Here is a 21994-nt window from a genome sequence, read left to right on the forward strand (position 1 = left end):
ATAGACATCTTAAACTCAGTATGTCCAAAACAAAACTTACTTTCCTCCCTCCTCAAACCTTCTTCCTTCTTAACCTCCTTATTACTATAGAGGGCAGAGCCATCCTCCCAGTCCCTCATATCCAGTGGTCATCCTGGATTCCTCACTCCAAGCTGTTGCTAAGCTTGTCTTTTCCATCTTTGCATATCTCTCAAATATACCCCTTTCTTTCCTTTGACCCTGTTACCACCCTGATACAGGCTCTCACATCTCACTTCTGGAGTATTATATAACAACCTGTTGTGTCTCTCTGCCTCCTAATTATTTCAATCCATCCTCCATTCAGCTAGCTATTAAAGTGCTTTTCCTAAAGTGCGGGTATATCATCTCACCATTTCTACTCAATAAACTCTTAATGGTTTCTTATTGCCTCTAGAATAGAAAAAAAAAAACAAAAAAAAAAAAACGTTGTTTCCCATTCAAAGCCCTTCCTAACCTAGTCCCCTCCTGCCTTTTTAGTCTCCTCATTCCTTACTTCACTACTCAATCCTGGCCTCCTGGCTGTTCTATGAACAAAATACTCAGTCCTCTGGCTCTGGGCATTTTCCTTGACTGTCTTACTTTCCTCCACTCTGACTACTGACCTCCCTAGTTATCCTTAAATTCCAACCAGAATTCCAGTAGGAACCTTTCCCAAGCTAGTACCTCCCCCGTTCATTATTACCTATTTATCCTGTACATAGCTCCCATTGTATCTATTTGTTTGCCTATCTCCATTAAATTGTAAGATCATTAAGGCAGAAACTTTGTCCATTTTTGCATTTGCAGCATTTAGCGCTTTAGTGGGTACCTAAAAAATGTTTCAATCTCCCTCCCTCTATCATTCACTAACCTCTCCAGCTTTGAAATTAATATAGATCACACAACCAAAATCCTGGTAATTATTGTCACTCCCTTTCCTTTCTCAGCAAGTTTGGTACCTGGTTCACAGTTTTTACTTCCTCCCCAACTCCTGCCCTCATACTAAGGGACTCTCTATATACAAACTGGCTTTCCCTAAAAACATCTTAAATCCCTCCATTCAGCCCAATCACGTGCTGGATGGTCCCGCGCCGGTGGCTCCCCAAAGTTCTTCAGAGACACCTTGAGAGTGTCCTTTTTTTCTTCCGACCTTGTGAGCACTTGCAGTTTTAGGCAATCGTATATTTGGTGTGGCTAGCCCAATGCAGTTGCACTTCTCAGTTTAGTTTAAGAACCTCGGTGTCTGGTCCCTGATCCTGCCAGGTGATCTTCAGAATCTTCCTAAGACAATTCAAACGCAAACAATTCAGTTTCTTGGCTCAGAGTCTTGATACTTTCTAGGTTTCACAACCATGAAGTCAGCACAATGGATCTGTAGACCTTCAGTCTGACTGTCACTTTCCTTCTCCCGACACACTGAGCTAGCTCTAGCAACGCTGCCGATCTCATCCATGTGCATATCCTTCAAAAGTACATTGTTGAGGTCAGACCGTATCCACAGCATAAATTTCCCTGCTTACTGTAGTTCTTCTTAGGCTTCCACGTATGAACCATGTGGTCCTGTTTGGTGGAGAACCTGTGTTTCCTTGCAGGTGTAGGCCAAAATTAGCACAAGCAGCAAGAGAATTGATCCATACTTTGTTGTATCTTGGTCTCAGAGTCTGCATGAGAATATAATCATCTGTGAACAAAAAGTCATGCACCAATTCTCCCTCCACTTTAGTCTTAGCTTACAGCCTTTGCAAGGTATTTTACTCTGTGTGGTATAGTTGATCTTGAATGCTATTTTTGTTTTCATTGAAGGTTTCTGATATTGCTGAAACATGCTAAAAAGCATGGGAACAAGCACACAACCCTGCTTCACTCCACTGCTGACTGGGAAAGTGTGAACATTGTCCATCATCCAGAATCCAGGCAAGCAGACCATCATGAAGCTGATGTTAAATATTGATGAACTTTTCCAGGCAATGCAATTTTCCTGTAACTTTCCCTAAGGGTTGAAATCTGCTAATATAAAGTTTATGATCTTCACTGATGTAATGTCTATTTGATATCTTATGTACTATAATATGTATTTATTGTTAGGAAGATATGCATGTATGAAGTGATTCAGGCCAGTTCCAATGGACTTATGATAGAGCCATCAGCACCCAGAGAGAATTAGGGGGACTAAGGATGGATCACAATATTTCACTTTTTTTTCTCGTTTCCTTTTTGATTTTTCTTGTGCAGCATGATTAATATGGTAACATGTATAAAAGTACACATGTTTAACATGATGTTGAATTGCTTCATGTTTAGGGAAGTGGGGTGGGGGAAGAGAAAAATTTGGAACACAAGGTTTTGCAAAAGTGAATGTTGAAAACTGTTTTTGCATGTATTCTGAAAAAAGCTATTAGGGAAAAAAGATATGCATAAATTAAATCTGATATAAATACTATTTTGTTATGTAATTAGTGGATATAATATATATTCTCATTTGCTAGTGGAATAGCTATGTTCTATATACATAAATGTCATATTTATGTCTGTATACTTATATATTAAGGGAATATACATGCATGCTCTACATAAATATGTGATAATCAGATTTAATGTAACACATTTGTCTAATATAAAAATTTTAAATTCTGGAATAGTATATAAATTGAAATTTATCTTGTGTTTTATTATTATTTTATTATTGATTATTGATCGAGCAGGTTTGTGTCAGGAAGTAGTTTAATGAGAATATCAGCTTTAGGTGTTGGTAATATGTAAAGCCTCCTTGATGTGTTCTAGGAAATAATTTTCCTTCATTGTTGGCTTACAAGGCCAATATTTAAAATTACTTGGATTCTTCACTTAGGTTTTAGCATATAGTTTTCAAATAATCCTGTATTGGAATAAGAATTAGGAAGTAGTATATGATTGAGGCTACTTAGCCAATGACATATGGCTGTTCTACTGGTTGACCTCTGTTCAGGTAAGTACGAATAGCTTGCTTGCTGTTAGGATTCAGAATAGTGAGGCTCTGGTGGGAATATAGGGCTTTGTTGCCCGGATGTGAGGAGTGGGATAATTACTAGGATGGAGGCTAAAACTTATTGGGAATTGAACATAGAATTGCATATGCAAATAGAAAATACCATTCTAGTTTAATATGTGGGGATGTTCAAGGGACTGGGAGATGAAATTGGGTCACCTAGTTGGTCTGGTGAAAGGCTGGTGGTAGAAACGCTAATCCTAATGCTCTTTGATGATATAGTCGGGGTGAAAAGGATTTTGTCTGAGTCAGGGTTGATGCTGGAGAGGTTGTCTAAGCCTATTTCATGTAGGAAAAGTAGGTACAAGATGGCTAATGTTATGAGTAAAAGGTGAAAAATTGGGTTAAGAATGCCTTTATCTACTGAAACCCCCTCAGATTCATTCTACTAGGATTGTGCCAGTATAAGGGATGGCCCTCAAAATATTTGACCTCAGGAAGGACATAGCCTATGAAAGTGGTTATTACAGTTTCTTTATGTAAGTAGGAGGCATAGTAAATTCTTCGGCCTACGTGTGGCAATAAGCTTATGAAAAATATTGAAGCCCTGTTTACATGGAGTTGCAGATTAATCTGCTATTAACATCATGACAGATAAGGGCTACTTGATAAGATCTAAGTGTAGTGTATAACTAAAAATAAGTCAGTTGGGATTTGGATAATGAGGCAGACTCCTCCTAGGGAGTTGTAACCATCAAGTAGAGATGTTGAAGGATGCTGGAAGGTGGATAAAGGTGTGATTGATGATTTTTTATTAGTGGGTGGGTTTTACATAGATTGGCCATTAGTTTTTGCAGTTGAACAATGGTTTTTCATACCATAGATTATGGTTTAAATCCATACTAAAATCATGAAGTTATTTTGTTATTTTTGAGTTTTCTTTTGCTTCTAAACCTGTTTATGGTAGACATTCTTGTAGCAAGCAGAGGCTTAGGTGAGGCTACTGTTAGCTTGGAAGACACTTTTAGGTCTAATTTGTTTTTTCTGATTCTGACGTATCCTGAAACATTGCAGCTATGGCTACTGAGGAGTATTCCCAAGAGTCGAGTCGGTAACAGTAGCCTTTAGCGTGCCGTTTACTAGTAGAAGGGGTCCCTGCCTACTGCAATAAAGCAAAATATTGGGCAAAGCAGAAAAATCTTAGGGCATCTTTTCTCGCCCCTTCCTTGTAGGGAGCAATGAGTTCCTTTAACAAGGCTGCTCAGAGATCCAGTGGCCTGCTGCTTCATCCAGGGAGAAGATCCCCCCCATGGCCTGGGCTGTCTGTATGCAGGGCTGACCCTCCAGGTCCCAAGCTATCTGTACCTGCTGCTTCATCACTTGCCTATCAGCACAGGGCTTTTGAGGTAGAAATGATAAAAATGGTTTGTTGATTCATGTGTAAATCAGACTTAAGTAAGGAAGAGTCCTACTCTTCATTCTCTCAGCCCAGCGTCAGGACAACTGGCCATGGTCCACCACAACATTGTTAATGTCTGACCAGGTTCTGAGCTCCCCACAGCACGTTTCACTTCCATGGCCACTGAAACAAACTTTTCTCACCTGCCCATTCCACTGGGTGAAGTCTTGGGGAAGGCCCTCCCCTAGCTCACTCATGAATCCCGTTACACCTAATTTAGCCCATCTGCTGAGGTGGTCTTACAGGGTACAGCTGCCCCCCTACTATGGCTTCTTGGGGTGAGAACTGGGTGAATCAGATGGACCCCAAAGTGGATAAGCAGCCCTGAAAAAAACCTCACAGCAGAGATCCTGATCTTCCCTGAACACACCCTATACCCCTCACTGCGCAATTCTTCTAAACTCCTCACCAATTCATTGTATCCCACTGTTTTTCTAAATCTTTTTCTCCATCCTCCCCAAACCCCGCCTTCTGTTTTATAGAAATTAAGGTCATTCACCAGGAGCTCCCTCTTCAGACCCTTCAAATGTCTTCTGCCACTGTCTCCTTCTCACGTCTCGCTCCATAAGCTTTCCCAATTCCATCCTGGCTGAAACACATTGCCCCACAATCTGATTCCTTCTCTACCATCTACAACCATGTCTGCGTCTCCATTCCCAAAAAGTCCCTCACTCGATCCTTCCCTCTCCACTAGTGTCCCATGACTTCCCTTAGGTGCTTAACCTCCAGCAGGCTGTCTACAACGGGTGCCTCCATTTTTTCTCCCATTTTCTGAATCCTTTATAATTTGGCTTTCAACTTCATTCCACTCAAGTTGCTCTCTCCAGAGTTAACGATTACCTTTTAACTGCCAAACTGGCTTTTTCTCTTTTTTCTTGCTCTCACTTCAGCCTTTAACACTGTTGATCGATCACCTTCTCCTGGATATTCTTCAGGTTTCTGGGACACTTTTTCCTGGTTCTATCTTCGGTCTCCTTTGCTGGATCCTCGTTAAGATAAAATAAGATGCCTCTAACAATAGTTGTCCCATAGCATGTCCTAGGGTACCTTCTCAATATTTCATTCGGTGCCTTATCTGCTCCCATGGATTGAATTACCATCTCTGTGATGATTCTCAAAGCTTTCCTAACCTGATCTTCAGGCTTATCATCTTTAATCACATTTCAGATTATCTTAAACTGAATGTCTAGTAGACATCTTAAACTCAACACATCAAAAATGGAACTCATTTTTTCCCTCAACTTTCCTATTAAGGGGATTGCCATCCTTACAGTTCCTCCAGGCTGCCAATTTGGGCATTTTTTACTCCTCTCATCTCCAGTATTGCCAAGAACTGTCTTTTTATCTTTGCAACATTTCTCACATTCTTTCCTCTGCCTGCCTCCAGGATCTCCCCTCTCCCATCTGTCCTCCATTCAGCCGACAAAGTTTCTTTCCTAAAGCACAGTTTCCACTATGTCACACCTTTACTCAGTTCCAGTGATATTCTACCATCTTCAGGATCAGATACAAAATCCTGTTCGGTATTCAAAGTCCTTCCCTGCCTCTTATATTGTTCTCCCTGACACGAACTTCCTGGCTGTTCCACAAGCCTTTCTCTTGGCTGGTTATTTTCTCTGCCATTTCCTCCATGCCTGGAACACACTTCCTCCTCTGCTTCATCTACTGGCTTTTCCGACTTCCTTTAAAGTGCCAACTAACTTTTCCAATCCTTATTTAAAAGTCCTGTAAATATCCCCTTTGCACATAGTACTTGTGAGGTCCAAGGGGCAGCTAGGTGGCCAGGCCTGGAGTCAGGAAGACCAGAGTTTGAATCCAGACTCAAGACACTAGTTAAGCCACTTAACCTTGTAGTTTCCTCATCTGTAAAATGAGCTGGAGAAGGAAAACTATACATCTCAAATGGAGTCATAGGTATGACAAATGCCTGAACATGGAAGCAGGGTCTTTTACCTCTTTTTATATCCCTAGCCCTTAGCACACTGATGCATAGGTGCTTAATGCTTCTTGACTGACTTCCATGGATATGGTTCTGTACATCTGATTCTTCAGCCCTAATCTCTAAACTCAAATCACTTAACTTCCTATTGGATATTACAAACCATAACCACATCCAAAAGCAAATGCAAGTCTTTCCTTCCAAATCTTCCCCTCTCCTCAATTTCCCTGTTACTGTAGGGGTACCACTATTTTCCCAATTGTCATCTCTCTCAACTCCCCCTAAGCTATAGCCAAATCCTGTCAATTTTACCTTAGAAAACACTTTTTTCACTTCTGATTGGTCTCCCTACTCAGGCCACCCTCCTTACCCAGTTTCCCAAGTGACCTTCAAAAGTGCAAGCCTAAACAAGTCACTTCCCTCAAGCTCAGTGGCTGGGGTTTGGGTTTTAAGGCCATTCAGAACCTGGCCCTTTCCAATATTCTATCCCTTTTGATAGGCTGCTCCACCATCACTGGAATACTCTCCCTTCTCATTTCTTCCTCCTGGCTTCAAGCCTCAGCCCAGATGCTACAAGAAGCCCTTCCTGGTTTTACTAGTAGCTCCCCTCTGAAATCATTCCCAACTTGCCTCAAATATGTAATTTTTACACACTTGTTTGCATATTTGTCTTCCCCATTACTCCTTGTCCTCCTCAAGGGTAAGGGCTTTTTCTTTGTATCCCCAGCACTTAGCACAGTGTCTGGCCCATAGTAAACATCCTATGCTGACCTCTCAAGGCTAACGATCCCCCCTACTTCCTCTGCTCCTTGAATGGCACGGTGGGTTTTAAGTGGCCATTCTGGTCTTATACAAGACTGTATACAGAACTCCAGCTGCTGAGGCAGCTGGTGGTGCAGAATGAGTGCTGCTCTGGGAGACAGCTCAGACAGACCCTGGGCAAGTCATCTTTTTGCCTCTGTTTCCTCAAGTCTAAAGTGAGGTAATAGCATCTACTTCCTAGGGTTGTGCACAATCCCTCTTACAGAGTAGTTGCTATGTAAATGCGTATTCCCTTTCTTTAGCCTTGGTCAGATGGCCACAGCATCCTTTTGATACCCATTGGGGAAAGGACTCCCTTTAGGCAGAAACTGAACCACAGAACCTAGGGGTTAGGAGGGATCTCAAAGGTGACCTGAGACAATTAGGAGTGCTGGTCTTAAGAGTCAGGAAGACTTGAAATCAATCCTGCCTCATTAGCTGTATGATCATGGGCAAGTCAATCTATCTCAGCCTCAGTTTCCTCCTCTGCAAAAGCAGGATAACAGCACCTACAACGATAGGATTGTTGTGAGGATCAAGAGAGATTACATATAAGGCCTTATGAACTTAAGTGTTCTATAAACATCACTATTCATCTAGTTTGACTAGTACCTGAGCAGGACCGCAATTACCCCTACAATATTCTCAAATGTCATCCAGCTTCCACTTGAATATACAGTAACAGTTCTTGGTCCCCAACCCACTTCTCCAAAGTTTTAAAAAGTGGGGAAATGAGGTCCTGATTGGTGGGTATGGTGGGCAGAAACTGAAATAATTTCCTGGGGCAGGCAGGAAGATAATGGAGATCAGTTTAATTCTGTGATCCCATCCTCTAGAGGTAATTCAGTCAAATCCAAGTTTTGTCAAGTTCCTGAGGCTAAATTCTCTTATAAAACAGCTTTTGGGCTATGGCTTTGCTACTGCTTTCCTGTGGGTCAGTCTGCCACTGGCACTCTGCCTTGTGGGGTGTTTTACTCCTCTATGTCCCTCAATATCTCCCCTAAATCTATTACACTTCTGAGGTGCAAAGAACCTTTCAGGACTTAGCCTAATAGCTAAGGGCATCCCTAACCTCATGGAGTGCTCCCTTTCTACTGGGTGAGAGTTCCAATCTACTCCATAATTACCATTTCTGGTGTCTAACGTATCCCATCATTTTGTCTATAACCTCTTCCCTAAATAAACCTACCTTTTGTCAAAACAAAACATCTTGGGAGAGCCCATTAAATTTTCAGTCAGCTTTAATGTTTTCCTTTCATGGCCCCCAAATGTACCTTCCTCCAAATATATTCCCTACTTCTAGCTCTGTGACAAAAAGGGAATATTCTGCCTCTTCCCCCACCTCCATTTCTTATCTCCCAGTTTCTTCACTTCTCAAATGCCCAGGTCTCCACTTGCATCACCTTCCTGGCCACCCTCCTCTGGATGTCAGAATTCTTCCAGAAAGTGTGGAGCTCAGAACTGAACATGATGGTTCTCTCTCGCCTTCATAGGGAATAGGGAAGTTGGTGCTCAGTATTTGTAGAATGAAAGAACTGTAGCACTTTTTTCCCCAGGAGATTCAGAAAACTTTCCTTCTCCCCTTTCCTTCCTAGTCAGTCTCTCTCTCATGGTTCCATTTTCAGAATTTGCCTTCCCAAGAGGAATTTAGGGGAAAGGAGACCAAATGGCCCCAAAGGCAATGGGGCATGGGGTGATTAACAGGGATAGTACCCCTTAAAATGGGTGAGGGGAAGCTTGGGAAAGATTCTATTGCCCAAGGATGGATGTCTTGGGATGTGTCTGAAACATATCTGAGGTGATGACCAGATGGGTGACCCCAGAGGATGAGAACACCCAAGCAGGCCCATCTTGGACACTGAAATGCAAGTAAAAGCCCCTGTCTCTCCACAATTATATATGGCTAGAATAGGCAAGAAAGAAGACAGCCTAGAACAAAACTCTCATGACAGGGTTGGGAAGAGCATGTTGCATTTGGAAAAGCACTGGGTTGATTCAAATCCCAGTTCTCCCACTTTAAACCCGGCGCCTTGGGCTAGTCAGTTAAAATCTGAGCCTCAGTTTCTTTTATCTGTACAACGAGTTCAGCTAATGACCTCTTCCAGCTCTAAACTCTCTTGACAAATTTTTGAGTCTGGCTGGACTGTGCTGTAATGGAAACCATATTTTGTAGATGGGGAAGTCAGAAAACCTAAGCTTAAATACGACATCCCAGTTCTACAAGTTTCCCCCCCCCCCCCAGACTTAAACATCCTCCATAGAATGAGTAGGTGTCCAGCTGATTGGACATGATTTTATTAAGATGAAAAGTAGTTGGACTAAATCCAACTGATCCTATTTCCCAAGCCCTAAAAGTTTCCTTTGCTCCCAATTTTGTGTTGGGGGAGAAGCAAAGAGCAAGCCTGAATCCCTTTTGGTAAGACATGCTCTCCCACCGCCATCTTCTCCCAAGTCTCTTCAGAGAGCGCGTTCCCAGCTCCTTCTCTGACACTAGGATCCCCCTCCTTCCTAGGTCCGATATGCTGGGGCAGCAGTTCCTCCCCAATGCAGCAAACCCCTCATTTGGTTTGAGAGTTGCTCTTGACTTCAGCCAACACTAGGCCTCCTGGCACTTGGCTGTCAGTCTGTGACCCAGCTTGTCCTGGAACTTTTGCTCAAACCCAGAGCTACTTCTAACTAGAGTGCGACACAATGAACTTTGGTGGTCAGCTCCTCAAGGTGGGGCCCACGTTTCCTGACCGAGCCATGTCCAGGGACCCCCAGCTGCATTAGGAGCTTCTGGGCAGTAGGACCCTCTCCCCCCAGGAAAGCCCTGCACAGAGTTGCTGCTACCCAGTATGTGCTGAATGCATACATGGCACCCAATTTTCTCTGTGTCCTACAAAATATAGCAGCTGGCGAATGGCAACCTGTCCCTTTGCAACCTGAGAGACTTTCCTACGAACAGGAGAGCTCACAGATTGGAGTTTGGCTTCCCAGGAGGGACGTTGGACAAACTAGTCAGGGGACACTCCAGAAGACTGAGCATATTAAGGGAATGACAAAGGTCCAAAGGGATTGTGGAGTGGGGCAGAAACAGGCTTTTGAGATTCCCCAAGCCTTGGGAAATACATTCTAGCCAGGCTGACTTGGCCCTGTGAACTTTTAGGGCCAAGATAGACCAAGGATGCCTGCTCTCCCTTTGCCCTCATCCCAGACCCCCTGAGCATCCCAGGCTCCAAAGGCCCAGGCATGTAATGGTGGGCATTTACCCTAATGTGGCAAGCGAAGTTAGGCTGGCTGGCACAGATGCCGGGTCTCGGAGGTCAGTCACCTAAAGATCCCACATCTCCTGAGCCTGCCAAGTCATTCCTGGCCCTCTTGGGTTCATCTTGGTTTTTCAAGACTTTCCAACTGCTTAAAATTAACAAGTTATTTCCAGAGCCCAGTGTCCTCATCCTAAGAGGGCTGAGAGCCTGCCCACAGAGGCTTGGCTCCCACAGAACCCAGCCTGGTTCTGATACCAGGTACAAAGGGGGAGACCCAGCAATCATCCAGATAACCACATGAGGGGCTACTAACTCCATGACTACAAGCATGGATCCTTCATCCTGGCTTCCTCTAGCTCCCTCCTAGACAACATCTCACAGCCCTCATGTCTTAAAGCTTCCATGTAATCTCTCTACCCTGGGATGCCGTGGCTATCTCAGGTATCATAATTTCCCAAAAAAACTCACCCAGGGCCACAAGGGCAGAATAAGGACTTTCCCATTCAGCCCTCCTTAGGGGACACAACCCCTACAAAGGAATGGCACCTGAACACTGGGTATTGAGGCAACACCCCTCCCCTCACCAGAATGCAGCCAAGGTGGGTCACCATTTAATGGCTGTTGGGTTTGGACCATGGGACTGCTAATTCCTACCTGATCCTCTGTGTTCAGTCAAGTGTCTCTAGCCTTCTAAACATAAGACACACTTTCAGCATCTTGCAATTCAAACTCAAGCACTGATTGCCCAGTCTGACAGACTAATAACCACATAAAGGGGAAACTCTTTCAAGCAGTCCAAAGGAGCCCCCAAACTTAAGTCTGAGTCTGCAGGGGTGGCTGACTTGATAGAAGTTTAAATATTTAGGGATCCCAGGAGACTCCATAGAGAGAAGCTGGACCTTGCGTAGAAATGTGGAGAGGGGAAGCGAGCTATTCTGAGGCTCCTGGACACGGCAGGGCAAGGACTGACCATTCTTTAAAGGTGGTTTGGTGGGACTGTTCTGGATTACTGGTCCAGAGAGATTAAGACCAGAAACCATCTTCCCAGACAAAAGCTGGGGAGGGCAGTGTCTGCTAAATTAGGGAAAGAACAGATGGGGCCTATAGAGAATCATAAATTGTCAGAATGAAGGACCAGAAAGTTCATTTAGTCTGACCCATACCTGAACAGGAATCTAATCTCCTCCCTCAATACAACTGTACAAGTCTAGGGTTTTCCCCTTTTACTCCTAATTCAGACAAGTCTTCAAATACTTGAAGACTGCCATCTTGTACCCTCATAATGCCATCTTTTCAGATGAAATACCCCCAGTTCCTTTAGCTGAGCCTTCACAAGTCACCAGTTCCTCATCCTAGTTGACCCATCCTAGTAGTCAATAAACAATTTGTGATCTGATAGAGTGCAGTGTAGAGAACTCCCAGGAAGCTAGAGACTTTGATAACTGGGATATTCCCCTCCTCCTAAGATAAATCAAGGGTGCATTTAAGCTTGAAATCATGAGAAAACATAAGGTCCTGGCACCTTTACTGGGGCACTATGAACTTTACACAAGATTGAGTCTCCAGAAAATCACAATATGTTTCAGGAACTAAGACCTGAGAAAAACAGGGACCAGGATTGGTCACAGAACAATGCTTCAAATAATAATCTATGGTTTTAAGGTATAAAAGCATGAATTCTCTCAATAAATGACCCATTTGTGTTGTGCCATTCACAACAGTGCAGCAAGACTAGCTCCCTAGTTCTGGACACCACACTGCTCTTAAGGCAGCTCAAGACTACCCCTGCCATCTACAGACCCCTAAAACTATGAACTAGGCATCCCTCCATCCCCTTAGATCCAGCTGTCACTCTTTACATTTATCCCCGTCTTTTTAGCTTCAGGTCATCCTGTAAAAGTGACATCTCTGAATTCTGGCCTGTCCAACCAGTTAACCATCCTTAGACTATGTCATCTGTAAAACGGCCATCCAAGGCACTGACAACAAATATCCAACAAAGCCAGCCAGGTCACTGTTTCACCAACCTCCAGAGATGACATAATTCCATTCATATGTCCAAGGGTGCTGAGTTTACCCTATCCTCAAACCCATCCTACACACACACACACACACACACACACACATCCCTTCTCCATTTGCTGAATACTTTGATGAAATCTAGATTTAATATTTCTACGTTCTCCTCCAGACCTAGGACCTGTTTCCAATAAAGTAATGCTTTTAGCTATTTCCTTTTCTAAAAATTCATAAACCATCCCTAGTAATATGGTGGCCTTCCCTTTCACACTGTCCCCCTTTAATCTCTCCTGATGTAGAATGGTCGGGTCAAGATCAGGAGGGCAAGAAAATTGTAGGAAATGGCCCAAGGAAACCACAGGCTAAGGAGTCACGCTCAGGAACCCCATGGCCGAGAGGACAAGACAGATCAATGGTGCTCCTGGGCTGCTGTGAGGGGTTACCTGTAGGCCAGAATCGGCTATCACTGCCAAGGACTGTCAGTAACTGAGACCAAGGAAAATCTACTTCCTAAATCAAACTGCATTAAAATTCTGCCTTCAAACTTCTTTGAATCTTATGGGAAGTAACTCAAGCATCAAGTGGACCCTTCCCCTGCTAGCAGCACAGGAAACAACTATCGTTTCTGGGTTTGAGCCCCCGGCTCCCAGGCCGTCTTGCATCTGGGGACTTCAGATGCAGCCCAGGCACGCAGCCACTGGATAGCTTTTTCTCTTCTCTAATATTTTCCTTGGCAGTATTTGCTTTTGTTATTCCTATGCCAAGAACAAACACTGCACACAATATCCAACTGTCTTTTTGTCCAGATCCGATGCCGTTCTTCCAGCAGCGTATTACCAATCGTTGAAATCTAGTTGAAGCGGGTGAGGTTTGGCCGGGTCCAGTGCAAGGAGACAAGAGCCGACGAGCGCCCTGCAATTAGGACTTCCACTTGGCAGGGCAGGACACCCCAGGGTTGAGCATGGGATTTTCTGTGAGCATCATATCAATCTGTGATGTCGCCCAGTGGTGAAGTTTGGCTTCACTTTCTAAGGAATGCAGAGACTCCACCTTCGTCTCTTAGGAAATCGGGACGCATTTCTCCAATCCTGCATCTCTCCCATCCTCCGCAATCTTTACAATTTCAGGATCAGTGATAAGTAGTCATCCCCATCCATTTTTTCAGTACCCTTGCGATGAGCAATTAAGGACGAGTAGGTTCTATCACCAATTTATCCTGGGTTTTGTTTTAGCCTTCCTCAGTTTAAAGAAAGGAAGGGATAAAAGTAAGTCAAATAACCCCCTCTCTGTTTCTAATTTTCCTTCATATTGAGCACTTTCTATGTACCAGGCACTGTGCTAAACCACTGGACAGAGGCCAGTGGAACCTGTGGCCTTTCGCCCGAGACCTTGCCCCTCAGGCCAGCCTCGGATGGCTGTAGCTTTCTTCTACTTTGTACTTTTGTGCATTGGCATCTGGGGCCATGTGTTTCCTTGCTAAGTCTTCTGTAAATTTTGGGTCCTCGATACTGCTCTTCTTCCTAATTGTGCCTGCTCCCTTCTGTGGCGCTTGCCTTGGCAAATTGATATGTGGGCAGTTTTCGCCTTACTGCTCCAGTTTCAAGTTAAAATCATCTTGATGGGATTCATAACGCTCAAGGCCATCACACTCTTACCAGTCCTTGAAAGGTGTCCTCAGGACAAGAATTTATCATGCTTATTTTCTAAGGCATAGTCCAGAAATCCAAAATCCCCATCTTCCTAATTAGCATATTCACTCCACAAATTTGCCTTTTTTAGTCCATACATTTACCTGGCAGCAGTAATGAAACCACCACCTTGCCAAGACTTTTTAATCATTTTCTAGCTTCTTTCTGGCAGTTACCATTTGTCCTCAGGTATATCATTAAGACCTGAGTGGTGGTTGTCAAATTTGGGGAGATAACTCAGAAAGTCATCATTCCCTTGGCCAGTTGACACTTCGTGGCAGGCTCTTATGGGTCCACATCATTCCTTGACGAACAAGAGATTGCTTCCTCCTCAAAGGGTACAGTTTCAATCTTTATAATATAGATTTTTAATTTAGGGGGCTGTGAATTTTTCCCAAAATGTTTTAAACTATTTTCAATATTACTGGTTTCCTTTTGTAATCTTATGTATTTCATTTTATGAACTTACAAATGACATTCCTAGAAGGGGCTTCTAAGCATTGCCAGACTGTCAGGGAGTCCAGATCACAAAATAAATAAAAATGGTGATAAACTGATCTAAATAGCTTCAAATGTTCAGTAGTTCTCTTCTGGATCAGATTCTTCTAATATACCTCTCCCCACCTCTAAGCTCATGACAAGTTGATTCCCTGTTGTCTCTCCAGATTGCTTTTCTCTTCAAAGCACTTTTCCCCATTCTTTCAAAGAATGAGAGGTAAGCCAGGAAGCAGAAAAACATCTGAGGGAGATCACTTTGCAGAAATAAATGGTGCATTTTGGACATTGGTCATGGAAAATTCCTTTTACCTTCTCAGTACATGGTAAGCAAGACCCTCAATCTTCCTAATTTTTTTGGTAGCTCCATGGACTAATTCTCATGCAGAGTCAGTTCACCATGCCAACCTTTTTCGTTTATGAATGGTAATTAGCAATGTCTTGAGTTCTAATGAAAATATCCCCCAGCTGCCACTTGGAAGAAGGGTTCAAATTGAAACCCATTTACCAGCTTACCTCTTTGGCTCCCACTTTCCATCTTACTGCTTCTGGGCATAAGTTATCTTGTGGTCCCTTCTGGTCTCTGAGAGGGAGGACAATCATTTATAGCTGGCCTGCTGCTGTTTCTCACAACACAAAACTCTTCTTTGACCCTGTTTCCATTTTGTCAGTGTTTTACCTAAAACACAGCCTCCAAAACTGCTCCAGCAGAACGACCCATCAATCCCTTACCCCCTCCCATCGGAGCAGTAGACCACCTACTCTCATTCATAGCATGCTCTCATAGAGTGTTTACTGGCTGAGCTTGTGATCTACCAAAATCCCACGACTTTTGTTTTTTAAATAAACTTGTCTAACCACATCTCTTGTACCCTTTACTGGAAGACACATCCAGAGCAGGGCAGAGGGGGATCCTGAGGAGAATAGAAAATAGAGTCTGCGAAGAGTGCTCAGCAGCAAAGCGAGGGAGCATCAGTGTATCAGATCCAAGGGCTCGTCTCACAAACAGAACCTGACAGCCAGGTTGGCCTTTTGCCTTAGGTCAATTCCATACCAAAAAAACCTTTCCCTGCTGGGCCCCAAACATTGTCTACCTTTCAGCCTGTCCTCACCTTGCTTTCCCCGTCCCAGAGCCCCCAGAGCTTATCACAGAATCTTCAAGGGCAGCTAATCCAGTCAGTACCAAAACAAAACAAAAAACATTAAACAAAAACCCCTCTACAATCTTTCCTACAAGCGTTCCCTTCTGTATTCTCAAATGTCCTTAGTGACAGAGAACTCAATGCCCTAAGAAGTCCATTTTCTGGAAGCTGTAATTAGGAAGTTTTTCCGTGCTTTGAGCTGAAATCTGCCTCTGTGCCATATTCCACTGCTCCTCATAAGGTCAAGCAAAATAATCATTCTTTAAAAAGACAGTCCATCAAAGACTGCTCACCATCATATCCTTCCTTAAAAGTTTTCTCTTTCTGGCTATTTTTGGTTCCTTTGGCAGAGTTCTGGAGTACCCTCCACCAGACATTTTGCAGTCAATCCACATACTCCTAAAAAGGTGATACCCCCAATTAAGCACACTATTCCAGGTAGTCTGCCTGGAGCAGAATACAAGAAACATTAGTCCTTCCTCCGCCTCCTAATACAGTTTTAGCCTACAAGAGTTTTAGCCTTTCTTTGGCTGCCATGTTGACTTGGACTGAATCCACCACCCTACTCTGCCTTTAACTTGTCCAGGTCAGTCCCCAAAACCCATTTACCAGTTAGTGGGGTTAGGGCTGGGTTTCTCATCTGAGTGTAGCTTAAGTTTCTCCATCAATCTCCTTAGTGGTGATTCTTTCTTGAAAGTGAGGGTCATTTTTTCCTGTGGGTTCCTTCCCTCAAAGGCCAATTTCAGCCCCCCTTTCTGTTTGCCCTTAGCCATTGGTTCCCTTATTTGGAAAATAAAGGGAATTGGGCTAAATTCCTTCTTAAGGTCCTTTACAATTCTGACATTCTATGATTCTTCCCACCCCTTCCCCCATTGGTCTACCTTCTTTTCCAAGGTGGGCTCTTGCTCATAGGGCCACAGTGGACAGATTCTCAGCCCAGGGCCTCCTTTGATCTAATGATTTAACCCCAAATGCAGTGGGATTGGATGGTGTTGAGAACCTGGAATTTCTAGTAAATGACTAGCTTCAGCTCCTTGTGTGACTTTGAGCAGGTCACTTTTCCACCCAAGTTTCCTCATTTGTAAAAACAGGTGGTGACCCAAGCTGATTTCAATGCTTCTTTCCAATGTATCTACAGCAAATCTATGACCGTGTGATGTCTGGCCACCCCAGGCCCACCCAGAACACTCTAAGGAGATAACACTTGGCGCGGACAGTAACAACAAGAGACAAATCCTGGAAAAGTCCTTCGAATTAGGACCCGAGGTTCCTCACCTAAGGAAAAGAGAAAGGGGGAGGGTCCTTACAATAGGAAGGAGGAACCAGACACCAAGGACTATCTGTGGGGAGAGGGCGGGGCTGGGGAAAGCTGGGCTATCTCAGGTCTGGTGGACACCGGAGACAAGCTCCGACTACACCCTCTAAGTCACCAACTTCCTCTCCTTCCAGTGTCCCGACCCTTGATAATGTTAGCACCAAAATCTGCCCCCCAGGTGGACGAGACCAGAAAGGGGGGGAGGCAGTGAGTCAGCACCCATGGTGACAGAGAAGAGGATCCTGGGGGACTTTGGGGATGGAGAGTTTGAGGTGGTTCTCCTAGAGAGGTTTAGGCCAGGATGGGGAAGGGATTCTGGGACATCTCTTGGAGGCAGTTTCTGCAGAAGGGGGGATCTCCCTGGGGGATTATTTTGGAGAAGACCCTCTCCACTTTTCCTGGCCTAAGGTAGCTCTAGGGTTGACTGATTCTACACAGGAAAGGTACAAAGGGGTGTCTCTGTGGGGTCCTAAGACTTTAGGGTACTTCTGGTTTCTTTTACAGAAGTCACTGGAAGTGAGTGTGTGCCATCCTGAAGGGACACTTTTGGAGGGCGAGGGGTGATAATCTGAGGGAAATCATATCCTCAAACTTGTTCTTCGGGGGAAAAGGGGCTCCTTCACCTGTTTTTCATATGGTAGTTGGGTTGGGAGGAGTGCTGGGGGATAATTTCTGGATAGAAATCTCTAGATTTATTCTGTGTCTGCATCTCTGGACCCCAAGTCTCTGCCCACCTCTGTAGGGACTCACTCCTCACCTTGCTTATGGTGGAAGGGAGTCCAGGCAGAGTTCTGGAGGAGGGGAAGAAGCCACTGAAATCTGAACAGGGCTGCAGAGTCCTTTGGCTCAATGGGATCTAGAGAAGGCAGGCACTGAAAGCTTGCGGACAGTCCTTAGGCAAGATGACCTCCCCCGCCCACCCGAGCCCTCTCCCACCAGGACCTCAGATCCTTGTCCCAAATCCCTGATCCTTTATGACCCTCACTTGAGACATCTTCAGAATCTTCTCCACTGTGGAACTCTTCGTAGAGGTGGCTCCTTGCATGAACATGACGTCTAAGCTCATTCCCCACTTCTGACATAAGGAGCTCTGGGACACTATCTGAGGAAGAGTCCCAAAGGGATAGTGGGAAAGGATTCCTGGGAGGTGCTGGCGAAGGGTCCCCTGGGAAGATGTTGGCAGAAAGTCCCCCCCAGGGGGATGCTGAGGGAAGGTCCTGCAGGATACTGTTGAAGGGACCATGGAGGAGATTAGAAAAGGTTCCCAAAAAGGAACCTAGAGAAATATGGGGGGGGGGGGGGGGTGGCGTTAAAGATTGTTACAGGAGAGTCACACAAAGATATTAGGAGACATTAGGAAAGGGTGCTCTAGAATATTGGAGAAGTCCAATAATGGGAAGAAGTACTGGAAGAAGAACCTAGGAAGAGTTAGGAAGAGAGTCACAGGTGCTAGGGGACATTAGTTTAAAGTGCAAAGGAGGAATATCGGAGAAGAGTACAGGAGAGATATTAAAGGAGAATCCCAGAGAAGTTTTACATAACCATCTTGCAAGAATATTGAGGGCACATCCTAGGGAGAGGAGGAAGGTCCAAGAAAAGTGCTGGGTATATATCCTGCACTACATTGGGAAAGGGCTACCCAAAAATATTAGGAGAGGATGCTAGGGATATATGGTACCTGGGGGTAAGGGCAGAGAAGAAATGGGAAAAGATATTTGGGGAAAGACCTAAGGAATACAAAGAGAGGGTCCCAAGATGTAGTGGTAGAAGATCCCAGAAGATAATGAGGGAGGATCCCAGAAAGGATTTCAGGTAAGGTGGGTCACATAAAAATACTGGAAAGGGGTTTGAGGAAAGAGTGGTCCCAATAGGCCTATTAGTAGAGGGTCCTTAAGGGATACTGATGAGTGAATCATCAGAAAAAGATTTTTGCTAAGGGAACTTTTCCCCAAAGGAACAGGAGAATGTTGGGGGAAGGATTCAGGGTCCACAGGGATAGGGTTAAGGTTAGGGATATTGAGAAAGAGATTTGAGGAGTAATCTTGAAGGGATAGTGGAGAAATGCCCCAAGAGAAAAATTGGGAGGAAAGGTCCTTAGGAAAGATGTTAAGAGAAAGACCCAGAATGTTGAATAAATATTTTTCTTGTTATGTTAGGTACCGGTCACAGAAGGATGTTAGAGAAGATCTTGGGGGGATATTAGGGAAAGGTGCCGAGTGCAGCAGAGACTGTGGGAAGAAACATTAGGAGGGAGTTCCAAATAGATTGGGTTGGGTAGAGTCCCAGAATGATACAGCGTCAGTCTTGCATAGGTAACTGGCTAGAAGGTTCTTGGGTGTTCTGGGTAGATATAAAGAAAATATTTGGGGGTAGGGTCCCCAAGGAGAAGTGGCAGATGATTTTCTGTAGGGCACATTGGAGAACTAATATTGTGAAAAGGTTCTTAGGATTATTAGAGAGAGGTAAGATCCCAGTTGTGTTCTGCAGATATAGGAGGAGAAAGCCCTAGGTATATTGGAAGAGCATTCCAAGGAAAGATGGAGGTTAGGTCCAAGGAAAAATGGAGGTTAGGTCCCAGGAAAATGTTGGGAGTATAATGGAACTAGTCATAGGGGGATATATGGAAAGGGTTCTCTGGATATTGTTAGAGTGAGTAGAAACAGCGAGACACACAGATACACCCACACATATACATATACAAAGGGAGGTACCTAAAAGGATATTTGAGAAGAGTTCTGGAGAAATATCAAGGGAAAACTCCCAAGATGAACAGTAGGGAGAAAAGCTTTCAGGAGGCCACTGAGTATGTCCTTCTCTCCTTCACCCAAGAAAATTAAGATCGGGTTCCCAGAGCTTATCTACAAGATCTTGGGAAATGAGAAGCAGGAGGAAAATACTAGGAGAAGGCAGATATTGGAGGAAGGTCCCAGGACATATTGCAGAAGAGGAAGGGTGGAGGACTCAGTTTTGGAGCAAGCATCCTACAGGTATACTGTAGAAAGAGTCCTAGAGAAATGTTGGACAAAGATGCCAGGTATGTATTCTGCAATTAATAGCGGGGAGGAGCTGGACTAACAAGGGTATTAGGGAAGGGTCCCTAGTGATATTAGGAGAGGATGCTGAAAATAGATGAGATGTGGGGAAGAGACCTAGTCATATAGGGTAGGGTTCTCCCAGAGGAACAATAGGGAATGGTCCTTTTGCAGAAGTAGGAGAGGAAGACATACTGGGGAAAAGTCCTATTCAGACTTTCTTGGGAGGGAATCTGGAGAGATTAAGTCTTGGGGGTATAATGAAAAACCATCTAAGAGGGAATTAAGGGAGATGGGCAGGGGATCCAGAAGGGATATTGATTAGTGTCCTTCATGTATAATGAGAGAATCTCCTATAGATATACTAGGTGGGGGGAGGAGGCAGTGTTTCAGGATAGCAAGAGTCTTGAAAGTATTTTAATAGAGAGTCACACAAGGTTATTTAGGATCCCCACAAGGATACTAGCGGGAGGGATAAATGCAAAACGCAATGGGAGGGAAGGTTTAGGGAAATATTGGGTAAAGGCCCAAGGGGATGATGGGACAAAGTCCAAGATCATAGTGAAGGTCAAGAAGGGATAGTACAGTCTTAGGGAAAGACTGGGGGAGGGTGTCTCAGGACAGTCTAGGGTTTTCTTACCGAGGTCAAAGGCCGTCTGTCCGTGGAGCCTAAAGCTTCTTCTTGTAGTGCCTCATCTTCCTCTTTGCTCTTTGCCATTGGGAAAGGAAAAGATAAAGGGAAGTCAAGAGGCTGAAAGTTCTAGCTTGGACTTGGAGGATTTTTGAAAGCTCAAGAATTTAGCTGGTGACCCTGTACAGAAATAAAACAGGGGGCAGGGAGAAATCTAAGCCTGGTGAAAGATGGGAGAAAGAAATCTGAGCCCCAGGGACAGGAACAAGGGAAACTGAGCCTGGGGAAAGAAGAAATGGGATTTAATTTGGGGGGGCAGGGGAGAGAAACTTGAACTCAGTTGGAATTGAAGAGGGGAGAGAAATGTGAGCCTGGGGTGGGGGAGGGAAATCTTAGGGTAAAACATGAATCTAGAGAGAGAAAAAATCTAAACTTGGAAGGAGTTGGGGGAAGAATCTAAGGGGGCGGAGGGGCTGAAAGTAGGAGTATATATATGGGTGGAATAAATCTGAGAAGGAAAGAAATGTGAACTTGGGTATGTTACAGACCCACCTGTAATATTCTGTCAGTCCCACTATTATCACCTCGTACAGCTCCTTATTTATACTATTTTCCATGTGGAAAACAGAGAGGGCTCAGAACTGTGTCCTTCAGTCCTAAGCAAGCTGACCAGACCTGCTATCAGGGCTCCCCAGAATGGGACTGCTTTGTGCCACAAGCCCCAGCATCTAGCCACCTCCTATAGGTGGATTCCATGCCCAAATCTCTCCCTCTACCTTTGGGCACCCCACCCAGACCCCACACTGCAATCATGCCCAATCCCATGGCATTCTCACAAAATTGCAGTTACAACTTTGATTCATTTGTTCTCGCCTTTTTCAGCCCAAGGAATCCCCAAGATCTAAAAAGGGAACTTAGCTTCTTGGGGGGAAATGTGAGTGATAATTTGAGCTGGAAAGAACACTCAGGCTGAGACTGGAGCGCCCACATGTGAGCCTGAGAAGAACGTGGGTAGGAACTGTGGGCCCAAGAGCTATCTCTGAACTGCAGGAAGGGGTACTCACCACACTATCCAGCCGAGAGCCGTAGATGACCTGTAGGTAGTTGTGGAAGGCCTCCAGACGAAGCTGGGGAGTGATGAGGATTTGGGCCAAGGGCTCCACCTGTCCCAAGGCCAGGTCCTGAAGCTCCTGATCCCTGAGGGCCAATTTGGCACAGGCCTAACAGAATTAAAAGAAACCTCTCAACCTGCTCTCCAAG

At 44.5% G+C, this 21994-nt stretch overlaps 1 protein-coding gene across 3 annotated transcripts in view; it reads right to left on the minus strand.

The window, feature by feature from the left end:
* WDR97 (WD repeat domain 97) overlaps nt 1-21994 on the minus strand; it is a 59825-nt gene that overhangs the window by 30066 nt on the left and 7765 nt on the right. For all 3 annotated transcript variants that reach the window (XM_031947394.1, XM_031947395.1, XM_031947396.1), the window contains 4 exons: nt 21799-21954; nt 20744-20812; nt 18057-18173; nt 17829-17927 (listed from right to left, as the gene is read on the minus strand). In XM_031947394.1, coding sequence (XP_031803254.1) covers nt 17829-17927; nt 18057-18173; nt 20744-20812; nt 21799-21954 — 441 coding nt within the window. The remainder of the gene's footprint in view (nt 1-17828; nt 17928-18056; nt 18174-20743; nt 20813-21798; nt 21955-21994) is intronic.

This window comes from Sarcophilus harrisii, chromosome 1 (genome assembly GCF_902635505.1).
Source record: "Sarcophilus harrisii chromosome 1, mSarHar1.11, whole genome shotgun sequence".
NCBI lineage: Eukaryota > Metazoa > Chordata > Mammalia > Dasyuromorphia > Dasyuridae > Sarcophilus > Sarcophilus harrisii.